A 21,109-nucleotide genomic window follows, 5' to 3' on the forward strand; every position below is an offset into this window, starting at 1 on the left:
TCTGCTGGAGCCCTGAGAAGGGGTGAGATGTCCCCACACGGCACCCTGGGAGGTGCTTCTGCAAAACCCTGTAGCAGGTTTTGGGGAGAGAAATACAGCAGGGAGAGGTGTCACAATGCCAGGAGTTATTCAGCATTTTCCGTCTTTGAGAGACTTGTGGAGGTAGAGCAATGCTGGGAGGAGAGCACCTAAAACACGCCGTCTGCTCCTTCCTGCCCGTCTCGCGTGCTCCGAGCTGCAGTGACCGGGCACTGGGGACGTCACAGGAGCAGCAGGGCCGGGTACGGAGCAGTCTCCAGGAGGAAGGAGTATGGGACAGAGAGACTGGCACAGAGTCCGTGCCCGTTGCGGGCACGTTAGGTTCCTGGGGGCCCGTTGCAGTCCCTGCGCCCGACCGGGATCTGAGCTCCGCCCTCTGTTGTGGGAAGAGCCTTTCCCAGTCCCCTGTCCCAGCCGTGCTGAGCACGTCGTGACCGACCCTTCAGCCTGCTCTCTGCTGTTCCTGCAGTTGCTGAAGATTGCCTTCGATGAGGAGGTGGCTTCAGACAGTGCTGAGGTCTTCAGGAAGCACCTGCACAAGCTGCGCTACCCTCAGCACGTGCGTGGCACCTTCGCCTTCACCGTGGGCCAGTCACCCAAGCAAGCCATGCAGCCCAAGGTCAAGGAGAAGAACCCCTCACTCAGGTACCCGTGCCGTGGGGAGAACAGCACGTGGGATGCGCTTGACCCTTTCAGGCACTGCAGGGCTTCTCCTCTCCCTTCTCCAGCCCACCCAGCAGAGAGCCGCTGAGCAGGGGTCACTCGAGAAAAGCGGGGGCACAGACTCCTGAGCTGGAGGTCAGGGTCCCTGAGCCTACCTTGCTCAGACCTCTCCTTGCGCAGGATCTCCCCTTGTCTCTGGGAGGGGACGTGCTGCACGTCCGGCGGCAGTCTCCTAGCCCCACGCAGAGGACCGGTCAAACTTGGGAAGCAGGGTGTTTGCTTCAGTGGCGTTCCCTGCCCCGTCGCCCCGGCCAAAACAGCGCAAGCCCTGAGGAGGCATCTCCCGGGAGAGGTTCCAGCGGGCACGAGAGAGCAGTCTCTGCTGTGCCGGAGGATGGGGAGCGCTGCGGGGCAGCGGCAAAGCTCTGCGCGTGGTGCTGACCTGTGGCCAGACCCTGCTCCTGCGCTCGGTGGCTAGGTTAAGCAATGCTGTAGCGCTGGGGTCTGGTTGCTGCTGTGTTCGCGCTTGGTGTGCCCCGGAGTCTAAGCGTCTCTCCCGTGTGTTTGTGACTCAGCTCCCAGCAGGTGACCGATATGTTCCAGGGCCTGACAGTGGGGGTCATGTCCCTCGGGCACCTTGGCCATTCAACCACGTAAGATGCCTTCACCCTGGGCGGGAGCTTGCGAGGTGGCGTTGGCTCAGGCTGCAGCCTTCACTGCTCCCAGGGTTTCTTCTCACCTGCTCTGCATGCGACCTGGGCTGCGGGCTTGTCACTTGGCGAATGCCCTTTTCCAGGCTGCCCGTCTGACGTTCAGGTTTGGGGTGCGCGCTCTCGCCATCGCAGCACCGTGGCCTCCAGAGGCGGTCGGGCGGTCGTCCCAGTGCTCCATGGCGCTCTGGTGGATCCCAGTCTGGTGGACATGGCAATCTGGTGGACATGCTGAGGGAGCTGTGCCTGTACCACTAACCTCCAGAGACCTCTAGAGCTGCCGGGCCCAGCTCCGGGCCGGGGCACAGTCTCAGCAGTCTGTCTGAACCTGCGAGATGTGCTTTGTCACCCCGCTCCAAGTCTGCTTCCAGTGCCCCACACTATCTGCAAACCTTGTTCCTCTGGTTAGAAAGCCCTTCCGTTCCTAACCTCCGTACCTGAGCATTTGTTCTCAGGACGGCGTTCTTCCTCGGTCCTAAGGCTTTCCCTCCCTTGGTGAATGTAGGGAGCAGTTGGATTCCCTCACCGTCTGCTTTGCAAAGCAAAACAAGGCACCTCCTAGTCTCACTTTGACCCCCGTCTCGTTAAGGTGAATTCCTAGAAATCTTTGCATCAGCGTAGCTGTTATCCTGGGTCGGACGTGGCCCCTTTCCTGGCTGATGTATATCCCACGTCTCCTTTATTTGTTCCCCTTTGAGCCCGGGGGCTTACCGAGACAGTGATGAGCGCGAGGTCCTGCACGTGGGCAGGCCGTTCCTGCCTTCGGGAATTCCTGCCTTCTCGAGCTCCGTCGTGCGGAGCCTGTTCTGGCCATGCAGCCTAGTCACCCGTGGGTTTTGGAAGGTCTCCCTTCCCTGCTTTCCCCGGGCTGCCCCCGGGAGCGGCCGAGCCCAGCCGCGCCCTCCCTGTCCCTTACGTGGCGTCGAGCAGGTCACCTTCCGCAAGCTGCCTCCCCTCTGCCCGGGGAGGAGCAGCCCCGTGCCCAGGCTGGGCTGGCAGCGTCCCTGCGGTGGATCCCCTGGCCCCTGCCATGACCTGGAGCCCACCTCCTCCGGGGACGAGCCAGATCGCTGTCTGTGGGAGCTCCGATGCGGAGGTGATGGCGTTAGAGCCCGGGACGAGGCTGGCTTCCCCTCGGGTCGGAAGGCTGGCGCGCCTGCTCAGCCTGGCTGCCCCGTCCAGCCGCCCCGGGCACCCGGGTCGCCCCAGGGGAAGGCAAGCGCTGTAGGCTCTGCCGCTGGCTCGGGGCCCTCCCACAGCTGAGGAATCGGCTCCTCCCTGCCGGGGACCTAGCAGGTGACATCTCCCCTCCTGTGGTGACAGTGACTTTGACCCCGCGCCTGTAGCCGGTGGTGAGGGATGCTCCTGTCTCTGCTTTGCTCTGGGTGTGACCGAGTGTCGGTGTCTCTAACCCTTCAGGGGCTGCTCCTCTGGCCGCGCCGGGCTGTGGTCACACACGTGCGGGAGGTGGTGTCAGCTGGCCTCAACCTCTTCTCTGGTTCCAGGACGCTCTCCAAAAACCTGGTGAAAAATGCCAAGAAAACAATCGGCCGCCAGTACGTGACGCGAAAGAAATACACGCCGCCCACGTGGGAGCAGCGGAGCAGCCAGCACTTCCCAGAGGACAACGAGGATGAGATCTCAGGTTGGGAGCACCCTGAGCAGGGAAGGGAGGCTGTGGGGAGCGGGGTGCTTGCTGGAGCAGGAGCATCTTCCAGCTGGGAGAGGTCTCGGCCTCGCTCTGCAGGGGAGCAGGCGTGGGAGCTTCCCCGGCGCAGAGGATTGCCGCCATCGTCGCTTCTCCCCGTTCTCGACGGTCTGCCGGCTCTCGTCTGCTGGTGGTGGCCAGTCAGCCACTCGGCATACTTCCAGTACCGGCGAGCCCTGCGGAGAGGAGGGAGTTCTTTGGTCTGTGGCCTCAGCTCCTCAGATGAAAAGTCACAGATTTAAGCTGCAGCAAGGCCGGTTAGGTTAGACGTGAGAAGAGCTTGACTGGCTTGAGAGTAACAAAGGACTGGAAGGGACAGGAGTCCTCTGCGTTGAAGATCACAGCCTTCCCAGGTGGGAAGGCCTGTCAGAGACGACGCGGTGGATGGGATTTAGGGTTTCAGTGGGGAGCAGTGTCTGTGGGGACCAGTCCCTCCTGCCGCATGTGGGGCTGGTCCGGCTGACTGGACGTGGCTGATTTTGGATCTTTCCCTCTTTACACCGAGATACTTTGGATTCTGCTCCTTCTGTTTGCTCCCCAGTTTGTTTGCAGCGCTTTTCAGCTCGAGGTCTGTCACACACATGACAAGCCTCCACTGTGTCCATCATTTAAGTTATTAGCAAAAACACCAGCTGCATTCAGGCCCAGAAGAGATGCCGTTGAGCTCCGTTGCTGTCCTCCAGTTCTGGCATTAGGAAACGCAGTAGGAGCGTTAGGAAAGCCGCGTGCGGAGGGCAGCCACCGAGGGTTGTGTCCACCTGACAGTGGTTTTGTCTGGATGGAAGCGTCCCGGGCTGAAAGCCTCGCTGGAGCCGAGGTCTCGCCCGTGTTGCCCCCCTCTCCCAGGAGGTTGCTCTCCTCGGAGGGAGGAGATGAGACCAGTGTGATGGAGCAGCTCTGGACAGATCTGTGTTGGGCTGTTCCTCATCTCTCAGTGGCGATACGAAAGCACCAAAGAAATCTGCTCTAACAGCAGTACCCAGGCAGCTGACTTTCCTTTGTGCTTTTAACCTCGCAAGTAAAGGCTCTCGCCCCGAAGCCCGGTGCCCAGCCCTTTGGACAGGGCAGCTGAGCTCTCCCGTTTCAGGTGAAGGTGGTGGGAGGAAGCTCCTGCCCTGTCCTGTCTCTGCTGGGCTGGGAGATGCCGCCAGCCCGGCCGACCCCTCCGGCCGCACGTGGGACGCCGCGACCGTGCCAGGAGCGGGCCCAGACTCCCCTTTGTCTCCGCAGTGTCTGAAGAGATGGACAGAAGCACTTTGACCCCCACCACCACCGTCAAACCTTCGGACAAGATGACCATCAACCACCTGGTGGAGCGAGCCTGCTGCCGTGACTACCAGCGGATGGGGCTGGGCACCCTCAGCAGCAGCCTCACCCGCTCCAAGAACGAGCCCTTCCGCATCTCCACCGTGAACCGCATGTACGCCATTTGCCGGAGGTGAGCCTCAGCGGGGCCGCGGCTGAGGAGGGGGGTCCGCGGGGTCAGGAGGGGACAGCGGGGGTCTTTCCTGGTTTGTGGGAGCTGTGGGGGGGCTCGTGCTGCGCCCCGCTGGGCTCTGCAGAGCTTCCGCTCTCTCCTGCAGCTACCCCGGGCTGCTCATCGTGCCACAGAGCATCCAGGACAACACGATCCAGCGGATCTCCCGCTGCTACCGCCAGAACCGCTTCCCCGTGGTGTGCTGGCGAAACTCCCGCACCAAGGCCGTGCTGCTGCGCTCGGGGGGGCTGCACGGCAAGGGCGTCGTGGGCCTCTTCAAGTCCCAGAACGCCCCCACCGCAGGTGCCCGTCCCCTCCGCCCCTCGGCAGCGCCCGTGCCGGGAGCGGGCTGCAGACCCCTCCTCGGGTCTCGTGCCGATGGCGGAGCGATGACGCTCGTGGCTCTCCTCCTAGGCCCCTCGCAGACGGACTCCACCAGTTTGGAGCAGGAGAAGTACCTGCAGGCCGTGATCAACTCCATGCCGCACTACGCCGACGCCAGCGGGCGCAACACGCTCAGCGGCTTCACCTCCGCGCACATGAGCAGCTCAGGTGAGGAGCGCGGGCGCGGGCTGCGGCGCGGCGGGGATGCAGGAGGGCTCCTGCTCGCGTACGCGGGGCTCCAGCCGTGGGTCGTGCTGTCCGTCCCAGAGCCCGGACAGCCGGGTGAGCGGCTGTCCCGGTCTCCCACGTCAGAGGAGGCAGCAGAGCCTTCCCGGCACGCTCTCCAGAGCTCCCAGCTCCAGCTGGGCTTCCGTGGCTGCTGGCGGGGACGGGTTTTGGGAAACCCGGTGGCCCTGGACCTGCGAGCACTGGGTGCTCCAGACTGTGCTCGGATCCAGGTGCTCGCTGAGGACCGGGTGGGGACAGACCCTGCTAGCTGAGATCTCGGCACCGTTTGCACCCCAGCGCAGCGGGCAGCGGTGCTGGGGGTCTGTTGCGGGAAGCCTCGGTAAGTCTCTGCCTCCCTCGCTCTCCGAGCAGCCTGCCCTTTCTGCCGGGGCAGAGCTGCCCATCGCTGCCGCGCCGTGCTCCGGTGTCATTCATCCTCTGTCCCAGCCATTCCACCCCATCATTGCTGCAGAGGTGACCGGGGCCCAGAGGGACCGTGGGGGAACCCAGGCTGCAGCCCGGGGAGGAGAGGACTTGGCGAAAGCCCCTCCGAGGCCTCTCCCCTGGCGTGAGGGGACGTGCCCGGAGCCGCGGCTGAAGGAGGGAGGGTCAGAGCAGTGGTGGGGGTGGCAGAGGAGTGACCTGGTGCGGTGACGAGGGAGCTGCGGAGCAGGGGGCTGCCGGGCTGCGGCGGTGCCTGGGCGATCCCCCCCTGGGGTGAAGCGCCTGGGGCAGGGCCGGGTCGAGCCCCCGCTCGCAATGCCACACCAGGCGCCTTTTCGCCGTGGCTCCGGCTGGAAGGTGTTTCCCGCATGCTGGCCTCCTGGTCCCGGCCCCGGGCTCTCCTGCTTGCTGCCGCTTTCTCTCTGCGGCCCCTTCCCCTCCCTCCCGAGCAGCTGTGGGGAGGCAAGGCGGGAGGGCCCCTCTGGAGCAGCACAGCGAGGCCGAGAGCTGACGTTTTGTTGGTGCTACAGATTTCTCCGACAAGAGACAGCCTAAGCTGGGATCGCTCATGAAGCAGGTGATGGGAGGGAAGGACGATGGGCCCGGTACTATTAGCCGCGGAGGTGAGGACGTGCGAGTGAACGCTGCCTCGTGGGGGCCTCGCGAAGGCCCCCGGCTCGGGGCAGCTGTTGTAGAGTAGATGCTTCCCCTTCGCCCCCCCTGAGCTCTCTGCCGTGGGGCAGCTGCAGGGAGGGAGGGAGGGACCTGCTGCAGCCCCCAGAGCCATCTCGATCATCCCACTCATCGCTCCAGTCGCTCCGTCCGGGTCCCCGGGCTCCTCTTCACGCCCGGCCCGCGGCCGCCCAGCGAGAGTGCGGGTCCGCCTCACGCCGGTGCCCTCGCTGAGGTTGCTTTCGTCCTGTGCTCTCAGGGCTCGGTCACAGAGCTAGGGTCATCACTCTCTCCACCCCCAAGTGCGTGTCGGCGAAGGGCCGCGAGATGCCCCGAGGTACGGTACTGCCGGCCGCCTGACCGCCACCCGGGTGCTAACCTGACCAACTGACCCCCACACACACACTCCCACCTTTCACACCACTAATGCCCCAGTAACACCCCACCTCGGCCCGCTAACGCCTCCACTGAGCATGTCCCTGGCTTGGTCCAGCTCGCGGTGCCCGCGGTAAGTACCAGGCCTGTCCCCGGCTGCTCCCGCAACGTCCTCTCAGGTTTGCTTTAGGCTCCTTGCACATCTGCTGGTGCGTGGGTGGTGGTGGCCAGGGACGGGGTCTGGCTGGCAGGGAAGGGGTCCTGGCGGTGCGGGCGCAGGTGCTGGGGCAGGAGCGCGGTGTGGCTGCGCAGGTGATGGGACGTGGAGCCGCCGAGGTTGCTCTCCGTATCCACCAGGCAGGAAATCCTATGGCACCCAGCAAGGAGAAGGAGCAAAAGCAAACCTGGTTCCCAGCATCTTCCCGGCATGTGCTCCCAGGGCGCTGGGCTGCAGGGCGGCGGCGGCGGCTCGGCCGCCGCTTTCGTGGCGAGCTGCTCGCCCCCGCGCCAGCCCGGCTGGGGGGACGCGGACGCCAGCGCAGCCCGTGAGCCGGCCGGGGACCCCCAGCCTGACTGCTGGCTGTCTTGCAGGCAAGTGGGGCAGCATCCGAGCCAGCGGGCGCATGAGCAGCTACGCCCTGAACATGGAGATCGGGTCGCGCCTGGCTGGGAAGGACCTGCTGGGTGGGCAGCACAACGGCACCCCCTCGGAGGCCAGCTTCCTGCGCCAGCACCGGGCCTCGCTCTACATCATCGGGGACAAGTCGCAGCTGAAGGTAACCCCGATGCCTGGCAAGAGCCTCCTGGGGGGGACGAGGGTGGCGGAGGGTCTGTCTGCTGGGGGTGTCTCTCTGGACGGCGCTGATCCTCTCCTCCCTCAGGGGGTGAAACCGGACCCGCTGCAGCACTGGGAGGTGGTTCCCATCGAGGTGTTCGACGTGCGGCAGGTGAAGGCCAGCTTCAAGAAGCTGATGAAGGCTTGCGTGCCCGGCTGCTCCTCCACTGACCCCAGTGTCACCTACTTGCGGTCCCTGGAGGAGTCCGAGTGGCTGTCCCAGGTCAGTTGTCACCCGCAGCCTGGAGGGGCCCTGGTCCGTCCCCACGTAGGAGTCTTTGCTGCTGGCTGTTGCTCAAGGGCATGTGCTCTTGCCTCCTGGCGAAGTGAGAATGGGGGTCCAAGTGCCCGCTCCGGAGCACCCCTGTGGTGCGGAGTGGGGGACGCTAAGGGAGCGAGGTTGGTACGAGGAACGAGGATAAAACAGTCCGGAGTCCGGGGCAGCTGCCGCCTGGAGAAGCAGGACAGGACCTGCAGGACGGCAGAACGCTGTAGGGGCTGGTACGAGGCAGTGCCTGCAGTAGCCAGGGTGACCCAGGTGGCTACCGCTCTGCAGGACTGGCCCCACTGCAGAGCTGCTGTGGGACCGGACCCTCTGTCTGCTGGAGGGAGTGAGGGACCCATGGCTCTGCTCAGGACCCACGGCTTTGCTTGTGGTGTGGTGGTTCTGCCCCACGGGCCTTGCTGTTGCAGACGAAGGGTGCTGCACAGTGTCTGAACATGGGGGTCATGTCCCGTGGCCCTCCATAGCCCCCGTGCTCTGCTTCGTTCGGCTCACCCGCTTCCGGGAGAAAGGGTCGCTTTGCACAACATCCGGCAAATGAGTTTCCTGTACCCTCGTAACTCTTGGCCCTTACGTTGGCAGATCCATAAGATCCTGCAGATTTCGGTGTTGGTGGTGGAGCTCCTGGACACGGGCTCCTCTGTGCTGGTCAGCCTGGAGGATGGCTGGGACATCACCACGCAGGTAGGAACCCTACAGCTGCCGAACGCAACGGCTGCCCGTGGCCGTCTCCCCACGAGCATCTCGAGCTCCCCTGTCCCTGCAGGTGGTCTCCTTGGTGCAGCTGCTGTCGGACCCCTACTACCGGACGCTGGAGGGCTTCCGCCTGCTCGTGGAGAAGGAGTGGCTGTCCTTCGGGCACCGCTTCAGCCACCGCGGGGCCCAGACCCTGGCTGGCCAGAGCAGCGGTTTTGCCCCCATCTTCCTGCAGTTCCTGGACTGCGTACATCAGGTGAGCTCCGAGCGTGCCGGCGGCCGGCTCTGCACCGGCCGGATCTCCTCGAGCACCGGGGCTGGCTGGCTCCTTGTGCAGCGGGGAACAAGTCCAGAGCCAGCCTGCGGTTTGTGGGTCCCGGGAGGTCTCACCCATGCTGCTCCTCGCAGATCCACCTGCAGTTCCCCATGGAGTTCGAGTTCAGCCAGTACTACCTGAAGTTCCTCAGCTACCACTACGTTTCCAACCGTTTCCGGACATTCCTGCTGGACTCTGACTATGAGCGCATCGAGCTGGGTGAGGGCAAGGTGCGGGGCCCACAGCGGATGGCAGCCCAGTGCCTTGCCCCAAATAACGCCCCTTCCCCGCTCTCTTTGCCGCAGGCCTCCTTTACGAGGAGAAGGGTGAGCGGAAGAGCCAGCAGGTCTACAAGTCCATCTGGGATTACATCGACCGGCTGAACAAGAAGGCTCCTGTCTTCTTCAACTACATGTATGCCCCCGAGGATGGGGAGGTGAGAGCTCTGCTCCTGCCCTGCGTCAGCCCAGCCCAGCCCAGCCCCGGCGCGGTGCAGAGAGCTCAGACGGGGCTTTCCAGGGCCACCCGGGGGTCTCCTCGCCCGCATGGAGCTGAGCGAGCAGCCCCTTGTCGGCTGGACCGTGGCGTTTGCCCACCTGAGTGGTCTTGCCCTGGGGAGGGTTCCTGCCGCCTCGGGGGGCACGAGCGGAGTCAGGCCCCCGAGAGCTGTGTCCCTGCAGAGGAGTCGGGGGGACGCAGGTGAGGCTGCAGAGGGCTGGGGCAGAGGGGAGATGCTGAGCTGGAGCTGTCAGGGTCTCCTTCTGGGCTCTTCACAAGCTGGGAACGTCCTTCCTTGGGGAGCGGAAGCGGCAGCGGCAGCTTCTGGCGCGTGGCCTCAGCAGGTCGGCAGCGCAGGGGGCTGCTCTGTGCCGGCGCGGCCGGGCTGCTCAGAGCTCTCCTTTGGTCTGGGCTCCGTCTTGGCCAAAGCTGGGAGCAGCTCTGCCGTTCTCCGGCCTGGCATTGCCTTTTCCTGACCAGCCCGCAGCCTTCCAGCCTCGGCTGCCTCTTGTTACCAGTCAGAAAGCATCGCCCTTGGGGAAGGCTCCTTGTGAGGGGACTCATTTCCCATCTGGACGGCTTGTCCCTGCAGCGTGGCCAGGGACGTGTCCTGCCTGGACGCCGCTGCCCTTCCTGAGCGTAACCCTGCTTCTTCCGCAGGTGCTAAGGCCGTACAGCAACATTTCCAACCTGAAGGTATGGGACTACTATACGGAGGAGACACTTTCTGAGGGCCCCTCCTATGACTGGGAGCTGGCACAGGGGCAGCTGGAGCACGTGGAAGAGGCGGATCGGCAGGACACCAGTGCCCCCCAGACGAAGCGCAAGATCATCTGGCCGTGCTACGACAACCGCAGCCGCGTGGAGCCTGACGCCATCTCCAAACTGCTGGAGGTGAGCGCGGCCGGTGGCCGCATCGTCTACGCGTCGCTTCTGGGTTTGGCGCTGGCCTGGGCTCCCCGTGGTGTCCCCACGGGTGGGACGCTGCCCCGTGCGCACAGCGGGACAGGGCTGTGGCAGGGTTGGAGTTGGTCGAGCCCCCGGGACAGCGGTCCCAGGGGTCTTGTCCCCTCCCAGGCTGATGCCTGAATCCCCCCGCAGGAGCTGCACAACCTGGAGATGGAGCTGGGGCAGATCCCAGAGCGCTGGAAGGACACGTGGGACAAGGTCAAAGCTTCCCAGCGCACCGAGGCGCGGCAGGAGGGCAGCCGGGTAGGCTGGGGGCTGCGTGACGGGTGCCAGCGTCTGGGGGGACCGAAGGAGGGGGTGGCTTTGCCCAAGGGCTTTGTTTGCTCCTGCAGCCTGGGGCCGAGGAGGGGTGCCCGAGGGGCGCGGGGCCGTCCTCCCCCTCACGGTGTGCTCTCTGCTCCCCACAGACCCCCAGCTCCCTGCTGATGTCCTCCGGCCTCTCCCACCACCGGCGCTCGCTGGGTGTGTACCTGCAGGAGAGCGGGGTGGGCTCTACCCTCAACCTCAGCCTCGACAGCGACACCAGCAGCACCTCCACCCCCTCCAGCGGGAAGCAGGGCGGCCGCAAGAGCACCAGCACGCTCTACAGCCAGTTCCAGATGTCGGAGAGCGAGAACAGGCAGGCGGGGGGCTCAGGGTGCCGGGGGCTGCCGGCGGCGCTGGGAGGGGGATCCGTCTCCGGGGAGGGGTGAAGGCGTGTGGGTTCTGCAGAGCGCGGGCCCTGACGGCTTCTCGTCCCTGCTGACGCCGGGGTGCCACAGACCGAACTGCCCTTCAGCCTCTCTCCTTTCCGCCCTAACGCGCTGCCTGGCTCCTGCAGGTCCTACGAGGGGTCGCTGTACAAGAAAGGAGCCTTCATGAAACCCTGGAAGCCTCGCTGGTTCGTGCTGGATAAAACCAAACATCAGGTACTGCGGGGCAGGGGCACGGCGAGGGGCGGGTGAGCCCCCGCGTCTGGCTTCCTCCCCTCCCTCCCTCCCGTGAGCTCTGACACGCGCCGGACCTCTCCCTGCAGCTGCGGTACTACGACAGCCGGATGGACACGGAGTGCAAAGGGGTCATCGACCTGGCCGAGGTGGAGTCCATCACCCCAGGAACCCCCACCATGGGGGCCCCCAAGACGGTGGACGAGAAAGCCTTCTTCGATGTGAGTGACAGAGCTGCGCCTTAGGGAAAGGAGCTCAGCAGCCCGTGGCCCTGCCGGGGAGCCCAGCCGTTCGCTCCGGCAGTGCCAGGCTCCAGGGGCTGCGGTGCTGCCGGCTCGCCGGGTGCAGCCGCCCGGCCCCGCTCACCTCCTCTCTCCTCCCCTGCAGCTGAAGACGACAAAACGAGTTTACAATTTCTGCGCCCAGGACGTGCAGCTAGCCCAGCAGTGGATCGACCGCATCCAGAGCTGCTTGTCGGACGCGTGAGACCGGCTCAGAGGAGCCTCTATTCCAGGCACAGAGTCTCCCGGGCCCCAGCACATGGAGCAGAGGCAGCGCCCAGGCTCGCGTCCGAGCCGGGGCTGTGACTGACTGGAGCGGAGGAGATGGCCTTCCTTCCCATCTGCCACGGGGGTGCGGTGCTGGGGAGCCCGTGGCCTCGCACCCCCCAGGCGGCAGCGGGGGCAGGGTCGGCATGTTACACTATGGTAGGACTGCGTAGTGGAGGAATTATTTGCGTTGAAGCAGGCTGGGGGTGCGGGCAGGAGCCCGTCCTGCTCTGTGCTCCCAGGCCTGTCTGAGCCCTGTAATTACTGTGTGTCCTCTGTGCACCTCCCGTGCCGGGCGGCCCCGCTCCAGCTCTCTGCGGCAGCAGGGGTGTCGTCAGGCGGCTGGAGAGGGTGCACCTCGCCTGCCCCCCACCCCGCGCTGCTGGAGAAAGCAGGAGCTGCCTGCCTGCCTCGTCCTCCCCACGGCTTGCATGTCTGCCCGAGCACCGGGGGGGGGGAACCAGCCCCGCTCCTTCCTGACCCGGTGCCGCTGCCCCGTAGTGCAGCAGCTGGCCTAAGCGCGTCCTGGGCTTCGCTCCCATCTTGCTGGATCTGGGGATCTGCAGCTCGGGGTGCCGGTGTTCATGGGGGTGACGCGCCCAAGCACTGGGACCATCCTGCCCGGCCGGCGTCCCCCTGGCAGCAGCGGGCAGTGTCCCCCAGCCCTTGAGCCTCGGCCGTCCCAGACTTGCACAGGAACAAATGCGATGCGCACGGCTGCTGTCTGCCCGGGGGTGTTGGGGGCTGCAGCTGCAGGCTCCGCGTCTCAGGGGGTGACGTGGATGTGGCCGCTCTGCTCCCAGCAGGCAGGTGCCTGCTTAGGCCGTGACAAAGGGGCTCCCTGTCCTGGCTGGGGCACGGTCTCTACCTCCACGGTCAGGCTTGCTGTCAGGGGAGGGGGGCACGTTCCCACAGGAGATGCCAAACGCTGCAGCCTCAGCACACGCGGTCGCCTTGCGCGGGGAGAGGACCAGCCCAGCCCCCGGGAGCGCGGGGTCCTGCTCGGCTGCAGCTGGGGCCCCTGTGGCCGAGGGTCCCTGCCGGCAGTGACGCCAGGGCTGGGGCGCGGCTGGGCACAGCGGTGCTGGCTGGTGCCACCTGGTCTCTTTGCACAGGTCACCCCCCCCCCCCGCCCCTCCCCGAGTCCCCCGCGCTTGTGCTCTGCCCGCGCCGTCAGGCCGAGCCTGCTGGCAGAGGGGTCTTGGCAGGAGCCCCTGGCCCCGCGGGAAGGCAGGTTTGCCCTGCGGCAGCGCAGCGCTGCGCGTCCCACTGCCCGCTGCCACCTCCCTGCTAGTTGCTGTCACAGTGTCAGTGCAAAGGGGGAATCTCGGTACAGAAGCAGATCCTGCAGCACCTCATCCATCCCCTGCACTGGTGTGAACGCGGGAAGGGGTTGGGCTCCGCTCCACCCGCGGGTCGCTTGTCGGGAAGCCCGAAGAGGCCTTGCGAGGTCGCTCGGGACCCGCTGCCGTCCGGCCGCTGGACGGGAACCGGCCTCCGCAGCCTCCGGGCCCGGCAGAGCCACCCCGCCGGCTGGGGCCCGACCCTCCTGCCTCCCCGCAAGCTCGGCCAGCTCTTCTACCTGTCTTGTTTTTAAAGGAGTACAATGTTTTATTTCAGTGCAGAGATCTTTGTACAGTCTTAACCCCCAGCTTCCCCTCTTTGTTTTATTGTACAATAATGGCTGTGGCAGGTAGCTGGTGTAACATGGAGGTTTTTGTAACTTACCTGAGCAGTTGTAGATTATTGAAGTTTCTGTACATTGTGTCAAACATACAGAGTCCTTGTATTGTATTGTGCCTAGAGGAAAAAGGTTATTATATAAAGAGAAAACTAACTGAATTTAATAAAAAAAAAATTAATATGACACACGCCCTTTTGCCTCACTGCCACCGACATCGGCTGCCCCTGCCCCGTGCACTGGGCCAGCACTGTGGGAGCCACAGGACCTGGGCTCAGCTCCTGTCCCAGGGGGATGTGGCTGTCCCCTCCTTCGTAGGGACAGAGCCTCACAGAGAGATGCTGGCCCAGCACCGGGGCCGTGCCTGCACAGAGGCTGCACTGGTCCCTGCACTGCCCGTGGCAAGCGAGGTCCTTGTCCTGCGCTGCGAGGCCACGCTGTCCTACCTGCTCCTGCTTGTCCTGTCAAGTTTGACTCTTCTCCAAGGGACTCCGGTTCGATGAGCCCCGTGTCAGTGTCACCACGGCTCAGCTGCGCTAGTTTGCCCGGGTGTGTTAGTCCCTGCCTGGGCTCCGCTCTTGCAGCAGAACCTCTTCCCTGGGAAAAGGGGGGGTTTACGCCTCAGGCTGCACCGTGGAGGGTGGCCCCTTGACCCAGCTCCACCGCACCATGCATGTCCCTGCTGTTACCAGCACCCAGCAGCAGCACAATGACACGGGGATGAGACTGCAAGGCAGCTGCATGGAGCTGCTGATCTGACGCACGCTGAAAGCTGCCTTGCTCCGCAGCCGGGGGTGGAAACAGCGTTAAAGGAAAGCTGGACAGAAACCCAAACCCAACGGTGCTGGTTTGCAACTCCCCCCTCCCCCACCCACCACTGGCCGGTGCTGGGGAGCACTGGGGCCCCTGAGTGACCAGGAGAGGAGGCACCTGGTACCAAGCCTGCAGCTGTTTCCCCTTGAACCACCAACCAAAATGCTTCATTAAATACAGGGACTTCCTGCAGCTCTCACAAACCTGCTCCTGGCTGCAGCCACCAAGACAGGGACCCCTTGGAAAGCTACAGGGCACGAGAGGAGGCTCCATGCTGCAGCTTCCTCACAAAGCCCTGAAACGTGGTCAGCGCAGAACACGCGGCACGGATGCCAACGGGCTGGTGCCTCCAGGCCTGCCCACAGCTGGAGCCGTGCAGGTCAGCCCTGCTCCATGTCAGCGCCGACTGCTGTCGCAGCCTTGAGCTGTGAAACTAGCACCTTTCTTCAGGGTGAAGGCTCGAGGATTTTGGCACGAGACGCCATGGGACTGAGATTTTCTTACAACGCGGCTAACGCGACTCAACAAAAGGGGATCAGCCCTGTGCAGACGCAAACATCTGGCAATGTTGCCAATGGCCAAGGCACCCTGCTTGCTGCCTGCGGTTTGCAGGCTCAGACGCCAGGCCTTGGCCAAGACTAAACTGGGGTAAGCGAAAGCACCGAGCAGGGTGGCAGGGAGAACATCCGTGACTTCAGCACCTCTCCCGTTAGCCAGGCAGCCGTCACAGCCCGCAAGCACCAGGGGTTTCATCCAGAGTCAGCAGCCCTGCCACGGCACGGCTCCCCGCGGGGATCACAGCACTCCTGTTCCAGAGGTGAGGTGTGCATTTGTAAAGCCGCGCTCGTCCTACAGCAGTGGTGTTGCTCTACCGACCCTCCCATGAGACAGCGCAGGCCAGAAAGCCGCTTTTGCCTCCTCTCCCCCTCGATGCCTTGAAAACCAGCGACCTCGGCCCCTGCTTTCGCCAGGGGCTGCAGGAAGCCACCCGAGCTCCTCCTCTGCCCTCCGGCCACGGGTCCAGCAGCCCTCCTGGGTGCGCGGGCAGAAGAAACCTGCAGGTTTCTGCAGGCACCACCCCGAATCCTGCCTGCGCTCGCCGCCTGCCTGCACTCACCCCCTGCCTGCGCGGGGTGGTGGGGCTGAAGCTGGAGAGCGAAGCTGTCCCGCTCACGCGAGCAGAGGGTGGGCTGCGGCACGGCGGGGGCTGAGCGCGTCCTGCAGGCGGGAGGAATCCACCACTGGCATGTGAATTTTGAGCTTTTATTGATAGTTGGAATTTACAGCCTAAAACTGACAACATAGAGAGATGCAGACTTTTTTTTCTTTTTCTTTTTTCTTTTTTTTCTTTTTTTTTTCTTTTTTACAAAAACAAAAACCAAAATAACCAAAAGCCACCAGCATCAGATTTACAATATAAAAGTTTTGACAGTAGAGAGACTAAAGTACATCTGGAATTACTCAGAAAAATAAACAGGGAAAAAAGGCAGTAATTTAAAATTTGTCCCTCATATATACACATAGATACACAGACATTGCTTACAAAGACCCGGTTTCAACATTTAAGGGCAGTAGGCATCATGAGAAAAAAGGCTCCCCTATGTCATTGCACTAAATTAATGAACCCAGGTGGGCACCCCCCTCTGCCACCCCTTCCCGGTTTAGAGGAAAGGCCACGTGAAGCTAGAACGTGAAGCTTGAACGGGATTTCCGCACTCCCCGGCATCGAGCCCCGGGCGTCGCGGGCTCAGCGAGGACCCTCCCCACACCAGCCACGGTCTCATCCATCAGCCGATACCGGTACGGCCGTTGCGACAGCCCCAGGACACCGTCTATGCAGGCAAGTGTTTCTTATTGCTATACAGAGTGCATCTTACCTATCAGCCACTGTTTCATGGGTTGGGTTTTTTTAAAGGCCTAGATTCAGCCCCTAGCACTTGCTTTTCCAGCCAGGCCGCCCGGGTGCCCGCACATAAAACCTGCCCCGAGCCGCTCCTCGGGGAAGCACAGCAGCTGGACTTCCCGGCAGTGCTCAACAGGTCATCCGCAGATTTTCAGCGAAACTCGGCTCTCGGGACACCGAAACAAAACGACTGGGTTTTCAGAAAAGCAGAGAAAAGCAGGTGCAGAGCTACGCTGAAAACCTGGGCTCATGTCTGGGCACCGAGCACTGCAAAATCCAGCTCTCCAATACCTTAGTGCCCGCTCCCCACTCTGCCCACGGCTGCGGAGCCCTCCCCCAGCTTGGACCGGTGCTCTAAGGGATCTCCTGTTCTCAGGGGCCCAGGAAGGTTTCACCTCACATCCCCCACGGCCCGGACCTCAGCTCTACCCCGCTCACGACACAGGGCCTGCAGCGGTGGCCGTCTCCACCGTCTCCTCCTGAAATGAGCGGCTGCAGCAAAGAGCAAAGCCCCGGAGCAGGGCAGGGCCGCGGGCGCCCCGGCACGGTCACGCACCCTCCCCGGCCGGAGCTCTGCTCCCTTTAGGAGGTGCCTGGATGAGCCTGCCAGCTCCCAGGCGCTGACCGGCATCGCTGCAGTCGCTACAGCCTCCCAGTTCTCCTGGAGAGAAGTAATTATTTTTAAAAAAAGCCTGTTTTGGTTTTTTTTAGTTTAAACAAGCATTTTGGGTCCTTTAGCCTAAGGTGGCAACTGGTGGGTTTTCTAGGGTGGACAGGCCTTAAATAAGTGGTGTGTGCTAACAGTCAAAAAGCCAAACGTTTCTAATCGCCTCAAGTCTAAATTGCAGCCTAATGCCAAACCGAAAAGAAACCGATGGAGGTTACGGAAAAGCCCCGGAGAAGCCATCCAGAAGCTCCGATTCAACAGACCGTGGACCAAGATAAGGTGGCAAAGAATATTTAATATTCTGATTGCTTTAAATATGCTAAGTGCAAATTAACTGGTTAAACGATGGCGTCCTGTCGAGTTAGGAAAATCAGAGCCTAAAAAGGAAGTTTCTGTTTGTCTGAGCAGATACACCCTATAGTAAAAAATATCATTAGAACCACGGATATTTAATGTGCAATAATGCGTATTACCCACTCCATGTATATACACATATGTATGCACGTACACACGTACACACACACACACATATACATGAGACGACTGTCTTAAGCACTGCCAAACGGATCTAGCGCCAGTACTTGGGTTGTGTTAAAGAAAAGGTTTACAAAATATCAGATCAAGAAAAAGGTTTCTATAAAACTTTACATTTCAACTGAAGCTGCTCATCTAAATTTTAAACACTGTCAAAACCCGGTTTGGATACAAAAGGCAAAGACGGAAACGGACAAGGAACAAAAGTTAAAAGTCAACGACCTCCTTTTCCATGAGCCTCGCTGAGAACAACGCCAAAATGAGAAACACCCTTGAGCGCTTTTTTTTTTCCCAGTCTGAAAACACAGCTTTGCCTACCTAGAGAAAATGGCGACAAGTATAAAAGAGCATTTTATCTTGAACTGAAAACACCACAAGAAGTAATTTCGTTTTCACACCTCAGCCCAGCGGAAGCGAGTCCCCGGCGAATCCTGCCCTTCCAGAAACCTTCCTCCGTGTGCCCAGTACCTTTGAGTTTTTTTTATTTGTACCAACGATTAAGCCGTTTAGAAGGTGCACGCTTACTAATCAAGAAGTTATATGCAAACCCAAAAGGTCTGAGAAAAACAGGTTTAAGGTGAATTTAGAAATATATATATATATATATATATATATATATATATATATAAATAGTCCCTATATACATTAACAACTGAAGATGAAGAGCGGAGGAAGGGAATAAAGAGCCAAGGACATACAAACCCAGCACGCTCCAGCCGGCAGCTCCTTCCACCAAACCCTCGCCCTGCCCAGGATCTGCTCCTGCCCGTCCTGCCGCCGCCTGCCAGCGCAGCCCTCGTCCCAGCAACTTCCACCTCGCAAATAAAACCGCCTCTTCTCTTAGCGGGCACAACCTTCTGCAAGCAGGGAAGAGAGCCGATGCTTCGAATTTATAAAAATACATGGAAAATATTTCAGGCACAGCAAGCAAATGGAAGTATATTTCTCGCTTCTAAATCTGCTCTTTAAATCACCAACAAGGCTGGAAGAAGAAATAATTTCCTTCCTTGACATCCCAATAATTCTTTTAATCACACGGTCTCTTCTGTTCTCTTCTGTCTCATGGTCCAAGCCCGCAAGCCTTGGGCTGCGTACGTCCTCAGCCAAATAGGAAATCATCGGGGAAAAGCAAACGCTCCCATGGATGCCGTAAAAAGATCTACAAAGTGGGGCGGGGGTGGTCAAGTGTTATTCAGAAATGGGCCGTACGTCCGCCTGCGCCGACGGGCTGCGAGGGCTCCAGGCCGCTCCGACACCCCTGCAGCACCCGCCCCGACACAAACGCCGTGCCGCCTTCCCCGTGCGCCTTCTTGGACCCAAACCAGCCGGCGAGCCCAGCCCGCCGCAGGGAAAGCCCAACTCCAACCACCGTCTTTGTTTCCAGGTCCAGTTCTAAGGGCGGATCCCAGACCTACGCGCGGCCGCTGCTCCTGAAGCCTCCGCAGTCCAAGCCCTGCAGGAGAGGCGGGCGCTCCTTCGCCCCGCAGCCAAGAGCAGATCCGCCCAAGGGTCCCCGACTGCCGGCTCCGCCGACACACGGCTGGGGCTGGCAACTCCAGCCTGGCCAAGCAGAGGGGTTCCCGACCCTGGGGAGCCCCCCGGCTCCCTCCGGCTGCGGCGTCAGCGGGGACGCGGCACAGGCGTGTGCATCTCGTCTGCTACCGGGGGCCGCACTGGGAAAAGGCAGCGTGAAGACAGCAGGTTTTTACCGCTTCATGACTCCCAACCCAAGCTGTACGCTAACGACCCGGTAATTACAGGCCAGCAAGGTTTCTGCCGCTGGGCTTCTCGCGGGTCGGGCCAGCTAATGCCCAAGGACGAGCTGCGTCACACCGGTGACACCAGTGACGGCACAGCTCCTGCCAGCGCCACCCGTTAACAACCCGCACACAAGTGACGCGACAACGGCTTGGGTAAATGCACACTCTTCTCTCTCCTGGTGCACCTATCGGTTACCGCATGCGTGCACCTTTAGAAATCCTGACTCGCGGTGAAGGCAGCTCAGGACCTGACCTGCGTCTCCTTTCGCACGAAAGGCCGCGGATTCGCGGGATCCCAGGGAAGGCCGACGACCCGCACATAGAGCCCCAACCTGCGCAGCCGGCTTGTGACGAATTCAGTGGCCAGAGCAAGGTCCAATTTCAGCGTGTATCAATTTAGCACAGAATGTTTTAATGTCTCCATTATTTTCAGTTATACTGGTATCGTGCTGCTGCTAAACGTATGAATAATTACGAAAGGGAAGAGCTTGTCAGCAGCTTTTCAAGTATTTCTCAGTGACTGTTTTGCAGCAAAATTGCTTTTCATTCAAAAAACAAAATTCAGATGAGGAATATTTATATTTCATAAGGGGAAAATATTTACATGCCCATACTGACAAATGAGGTTTTAATTTAAATTACACATTAAATAATAAAATATTTAATATTAAATATCAGTTATATTTAAACACAAAATGACGTATAATCAACCTTAGGCGCTTTTAAGCATAGTTTCTCTAACACTTGGAGGACAAATTCAACATACATTTTTTAGCTGGACACCAATAAAACATTCTGAATAGACAGCGGGACGTACATCAAATTTACCTTTACTACTCCACGTTAAACGCTCTGCTGCACTAGCCGCCATCGCGTAATTTCTATCACCCTTTGGAAAAAGGAGCCTGTTCTTGCGTAGCCCCGACCTTAAAGGCAACCCACGGACCCGCATGGAGACAACGCTTCCCAAATGGCACCTTTCCTTCTCTTTCGTGAAACACTGACGTGCAAGCTGGCGAGGAGGCACGGCAACGCCGACGGCGATTCCCCACGCGCTACCAGTGCACAGGCTCTTTTAGTAACGGTCCCCAAATCACCTTCACACCCCGGCTCCACGTAAAAGCCGCGGAAGGAAGGGAAGGGGTCCTTGTTGCAGCCCCTGGTGAAGACGGCCTCGCTGGACTCAGCCGGGCGCTCGCTGCGCAGGAACCACAGCTGCCGCCGGGAAGCTCGGCGCAGCGCACCAGGGGATGTACGAAGTGGCGCGAGCAGCGATGAGGTTAGGGAGGTGTAAGAGGAAGAAGAGCACGAGGAACAGAAATACCTTTTGTCGGGATCTGGATGGATATAAGGCACTCGGAACAACAGCGGGATATTTGGAAATTATTATTATTACAGCGTGGGATCCTTCCGCACATCACGTTCTCTTTCCCTGTTTCCTGGCTATCTGGAGATGAAACATGACGTGGTTCCAAAGCTGGAATGAGAAGAAATTACTCCTTCCGAACTAAAACAAAGGCACTGGTGTTTTTAGATCTGGAATTTTTATTGCTGATCATTGTTCTGCCCTAGAGACAGTTCACTCCTCCAAGGGCACTCGGTCATCAGCTGGAATGCAACCAGGGCGAGCTCTCTGCTGGAGCGAGGATGGGCTCCGGGGCGGGAAGGGGACAGTGCCGTGAACGGGGCAGACAAACCCCACCAGCCACGGCGAGCGGGCGAACCCGACCCCGCACCCACGCGAGGTTTCCGTCAGAGCAGCGACGGCAGATGCCGCAAACGCATCTTGGCGCAAGGAAGACGACACACGTACTCGCAAGACGACGCGATTCTGCCCCCGACCCCGTGACAGATAACTTCAGGGGAAGGCAGGCCAGGGAAGGATGGTCTTGTGGATTTGCACCATAAAAGGTAAAGTATGAAAGTGTGAGAAATGGGACCAACTGAAGTTACAAAAAAAAAAAAAAAGGCTCTATCCCA

The 21,109-nt window shown here is 60.9% G+C and overlaps 1 protein-coding gene across 4 annotated transcripts in view; it reads left to right on the forward strand.

The window, feature by feature from the left end:
* Positions 1–11,753, forward strand: part of SBF1 (SET binding factor 1) — an 86,064-nt gene extending 74,311 nt beyond the window's left edge. Inside the window, exons 24-42 of one of the 4 annotated variants that reach the window (XM_072856315.1) lie at positions 509–684; positions 2,918–3,057; positions 4,351–4,558; positions 4,704–4,900; positions 5,012–5,149; positions 6,184–6,276; positions 6,585–6,662; positions 7,292–7,476; positions 7,582–7,758; positions 8,401–8,502; positions 8,585–8,770; positions 8,923–9,049; positions 9,136–9,266; positions 9,989–10,222; positions 10,430–10,540; positions 10,705–10,916; positions 11,118–11,205; positions 11,313–11,444; positions 11,611–11,753. In XM_072856315.1, the coding sequence (XP_072712416.1) occupies positions 509–684; positions 2,918–3,057; positions 4,351–4,558; positions 4,704–4,900; positions 5,012–5,149; positions 6,184–6,276; positions 6,585–6,662; positions 7,292–7,476; positions 7,582–7,758; positions 8,401–8,502; positions 8,585–8,770; positions 8,923–9,049; positions 9,136–9,266; positions 9,989–10,222; positions 10,430–10,540; positions 10,705–10,916; positions 11,118–11,205; positions 11,313–11,444; positions 11,611–11,709 (2,814 nt within the window). In that variant the 3' untranslated portion in view covers positions 11,710–11,753. The remainder of the gene's footprint in view (positions 1–508; positions 685–2,917; positions 3,058–4,350; positions 4,559–4,703; positions 4,901–5,011; positions 5,150–6,183; positions 6,277–6,584; positions 6,663–7,291; positions 7,477–7,581; positions 7,759–8,400; positions 8,503–8,584; positions 8,771–8,922; positions 9,050–9,135; positions 9,267–9,988; positions 10,223–10,429; positions 10,541–10,704; positions 10,917–11,117; positions 11,206–11,312; positions 11,445–11,610) is intronic. The other 3 variants (XM_072856322.1, XM_072856331.1, XM_072856337.1) reach the window with 3 other exon arrangements.
* Positions 11,754–21,109: the final 9,356 nt, after the last annotated feature.

The sequence above is a fragment of the Ciconia boyciana genome, chromosome 1, assembly GCF_034638445.1.
Source record: "Ciconia boyciana chromosome 1, ASM3463844v1, whole genome shotgun sequence".
Classification (NCBI taxonomy): Eukaryota; Metazoa; Chordata; class Aves; order Ciconiiformes; family Ciconiidae; genus Ciconia; species Ciconia boyciana.